Genomic DNA, 4,084 nt, shown 5'->3' with positions numbered 1-4,084 from the left:
CCTCACTCTCTCACTCACTCACACTCACTCACTACCTCACTCTCACTGACTCACTCACACTCACTCACTGCCTCACTCACTGAAGAAAAAAAAAATGAATACTATTCGGACATGCAGAATTATAGATTTAAAAAATGTAAAGAATCTAGACTCTGTTTTCCATCACCTAAGATATTTTTACTTTCCTACATTAAGGTAGAAGTAGTTTTTCTTGGCTAGTATTTTTAAATAAGAATTGACTTTTAAAAACCTGTTAATAAGGATTTGTCTGCTATTCTCAGAAAATCTGCATTAGACTCGGGAAACTTAGGACTTCAGGATTTCTTTCTTGTGGTCTCCCTGAAATATTACGGAGTCACTTGTTAACGCCATTTGTTAATGCCATTTGGACCATCATCCTATAGAGCCATGATCTTTTTTTCCCCAGTCTTCCAATGGCATTTATATAATTTTAAACGACATAAAAATAATTTCAAAGTGTTTTTTTTATTTGAGCCATGATCTTTTAAGTTACACACACCCACCAATAAAAATTAGAGAATGAACTTCTGGTATATGACAGCTATTTATAAATTATGCAAAGGAGCTTCAAAAAGTTGATGGAATTGGAAGATAATGTATTTCTACTAACTTTCAAAGTTAATTCATTACAATAAAATGTCACAATCTATGTACAATGCATATTCATATGTTTATATTCACATACATTTTTTCAAAAGGAAAATTTTCAGATGCAAAAGAAAATTCCACACATCTCTTAGGTGGTCTTCAGTATTTCCAGACCAGATGTACATGTGCTATGTGGGAACCCACTGCTTATAGGTGCCCAGGCCTGGGCTCCAAGTTGCCAAGAGTTACGTCAGGGCGACCATGTATTCAGAAATCCCACCCACTTTGTGGTCAGAGACCTGATGGTGAGCCGAGAATCCTCCCCCTCCCAGGGTTGTGGTCCACCAAAGGGGAATGTAGGCATGCATTACAGACTGCTTTAGTAAGTAGATGATTACATTAATTGGAGAGCAAGTAAGATTCTGAGCTGCAGATTGAGGACTGATCTTTGGTTAGACATGCATATCTCCTTTGTTCCCCAAAGGTAAACAGAAGCTTTAACCTTTTTGTGAAACAAACAGAAGAAAATGTCGTAGAATTTACAACATTTTCTTTTTCTCTTTTTTTTAAATCGTTTTATTGGGGGCTCTTACAGCTCTTCCCACAATCCATACATCCATCCATTGTGTCAAGCACATTTGTACATTTGTTGCCATCGTCATTCTCAAAACATTTTCTTTCTACTTGAGCCCTTGATATCAGCTCCTCATTTTTCCCCTTCCTCCCCGCTCCCCACTTCTTCATGAACCCTTGATAATTTATAAATTATTATTATTTTGTCATATCTTACTCTGTCTGACATCGCCCTTCACCCACTTTTCTGTTGTCCATCCCCCTGGGAGGAGGTTATATGTAGATCATTGGAATCACTTCCCCTTTTCTCCCCCCACCTTCCCCTTACCCTCCTGGTATCACTACTCTCATTATTGGTCCTGAGGGGTTTATCTGTGCTGGATTCCTTGTGTTTCCAGCTCTTATCTGTACCAGTACACATGCTCTGGTTTAGCCAGATTTGTAAGGTAGAATTGGGGTCATGATAGTGGGGTGGGGGTGTTGGTGGTGGGGAAGCATTAAAGAACTAGAGGAAAGTTGTATGTTTCATCAGTGCTATACTGCACCCTGACTGGCTCGTCTCTTCCTTTGTGACCCTTCTGTATGAGGATGTCTAATTGTCTATAGAGGGGCTTTGGATATCCCCTCCACCCTCCCCCTCATTCACATAATATTATTTTTTGTTCTGGGTCTTTGATGCCTGATACTTGATCCCATCCACACCTCATGATCACACAGACTGGTGTGCTTTTCTTCCATGTGGGCTTTGTTGCTTCTGAGCTAGATGGTTGCTTGTTTATCTTCAAGCCTTTAAGACCGCAGACACTATATCTTTTGATAACCAGGCACCACATTTGCTTAAGCACCCATTTTGTCTTCAGCAATGGTGTTGGGAAGGTGAACATCACAGAATGCCGGATTATTAGAACAAAGTATTCTTGCATTGAAGGAGTATTTGAGTAGAAGCCCAATGTCTGTCTACTGTCTTAATACTTAACATATAAATATATGTACATAGATCTGTTTTCCTGTCATTGTATAAATATATTTACATATGTACACGCCTGTGTTAAGACCTCTATCAATGTCCTTTGCCTCCTGGTTCCTTCCTCTACTTCCTTTTACTTTCCTCTTGTCCCACTATCATGTTCAGCCTTCATTCGGGTTGCAGTAATTCCTCTCAGCTACATTGCCTTTGCTCAAGCCCCCCCAGGCCTCCTCTGCCCTTCTTGCCATTGATTTTAGATCACTTGTTATTCCCTTTTACAACATTTTCTTAATGGTGTCAACTCTTTCTTCCCTAGGATGCCATTGATAACAGATTAGAGTCAAGAGAGTGGCCATATTGCTCACAGTGCCCAGCAGTTTGGAATGGCTCCGGAGCTGTGAGGTAAACATTAAAAACAAAGCCAGTGAAATTCTCAGTACAATATTGCAGACTAATTATTGAACTGGAACTGGGTTACCGTTTTATTTGGTAACCCTCTTTGAAACATGCTCATTTCAAAGAGTTGGGTTTTTTTTAAGCAGCATCCTGCTTTAAATGAGTCCTTGTAAGTAATATAAAGACACGCGTAGTTATAAAGGTTATTTTCTTGAAAGTAAACCACAGGATTCCTCCTCTCATGTTTTTCCTGTATTAGCATAGTGCTTTGTCGTTTTTGGTAACTTTTTGGTGATGGAATATTTGAAACATGAAGATGGTTGAGGATATTTTCATGCATGTCCCTATACTCTATGCCCACTGTATCAAATGTATTATGAATGCAGTTCAGGACTCCTGATGTACCTTTGATTTTAGTGTTTTCTTTGTCTTCCTGGTCCTGAATTTTGTGCTTATTATTCACTTACATCTTTCTGCTGCTCCTTCTACATATAATTGTGTTCTAGACAAGGTGTAACGATGTGTATTGTAAGATTTCTCTGCCTTCTTGGCTTTCAGCAGTTGCATTACTCCCCACTCATTTTTGCACCGCCTTCTTGGTGGGCTCAGGTAGCCTCTTTCTGAAATATGCCCTTGGACGCCCCTTCAGTGACAGCCTTTGATGCTGAAGGCTGTATAGTCTTGTTTGTCTGAAAAGACTTCACAAACTGCTGCTTCCTTTTGCCTTTTTCCTAGATGGCCGTTTTAGCCAGCTATGGCTTTTGAGAATCACACTTACTTTTACTTACCCTTTGATGTGCATCCAAGCTTGTGCTATTTCAGTTTTTGGAAAGATGTGGGTGTAGGCACACACATACATATTTATTTAGGTAGCTTGCCTTTTCTCTCTGGTGGCATTTAGTCTTTGCTATTCTCTAAACTCCCTCTGTGATATCTGTGTAAGAGTTTACTTCTGTTCTTGTTTCTTTTCCTTGTAATTCATTTTACCTCTTAATTCCTAATACAGTTGCCTCCCCGTATCTCTGGTTCCACATTCATGAATTCAACCAGTGTGGATCGAAAATATTCTGGGTGGGGTAAGGGATTTAAAAGTCAATTAAGTGCTTTGAATTAAGGTCAAAGCAATCCCTGAAAGGCAACAAGGGAGGGTAAAGTAGTGTTTACATTGTATTGAGTACTATAATTCATCTTGAGGGGATTTAAAATACATGGGAGAATGTGCATAGGTTGTGTGAAAATTCTATGCCATGTTATGTAAGGAACTTGAACACCTGTGGATTTTGGTATTGGAGGGCCCCCTGGAACTAATGCCCTGTCAATACCATTGGTGTCTTTCAAAAACTTCACATTTTCCACTTACAAGTCTTTTAAAAATGTATTATTATTAAAAATCTTATTGGGGAGTCTCTTACAAATCTTACAACAATCCATCATTCAATTGTATTAAGCACACTTGTGCATATGTTGCCATCAACATTTCCCAAACATTTTCTTTCTATTTGAGCCCTTGGTATCAGCTCATCTCTCAAGTCTTTATTG

The 4,084-nt window shown here is 39.1% G+C and overlaps 1 protein-coding gene across 1 annotated transcript in view; it reads left to right on the top strand.

Moving 5' to 3' along the window:
- Positions 1 to 2,578, top strand: part of STXBP3 (syntaxin binding protein 3) — a 53,622-nt gene extending 51,044 nt beyond the window's left edge. Inside the window, exon 15 of the mRNA XM_045292018.1 lies at positions 2,466 to 2,578. Coding sequence (XP_045147953.1) covers positions 2,466 to 2,555 — 90 coding nt within the window. The 3' untranslated portion in view covers positions 2,556 to 2,578. The remainder of the gene's footprint in view (positions 1 to 2,465) is intronic.
- Positions 2,579 to 4,084: the final 1,506 nt, after the last annotated feature.

Source organism: Echinops telfairi, unplaced genomic scaffold, assembly GCF_000313985.2.
Source record: "Echinops telfairi isolate 266 unplaced genomic scaffold, ASM31398v2 ScPeMD7_443;HRSCAF=831, whole genome shotgun sequence".
Classification (NCBI taxonomy): domain Eukaryota; kingdom Metazoa; phylum Chordata; class Mammalia; order Afrosoricida; family Tenrecidae; genus Echinops; species Echinops telfairi.
This window is presented reverse-complemented; position numbering and strand designations above follow the sequence as displayed.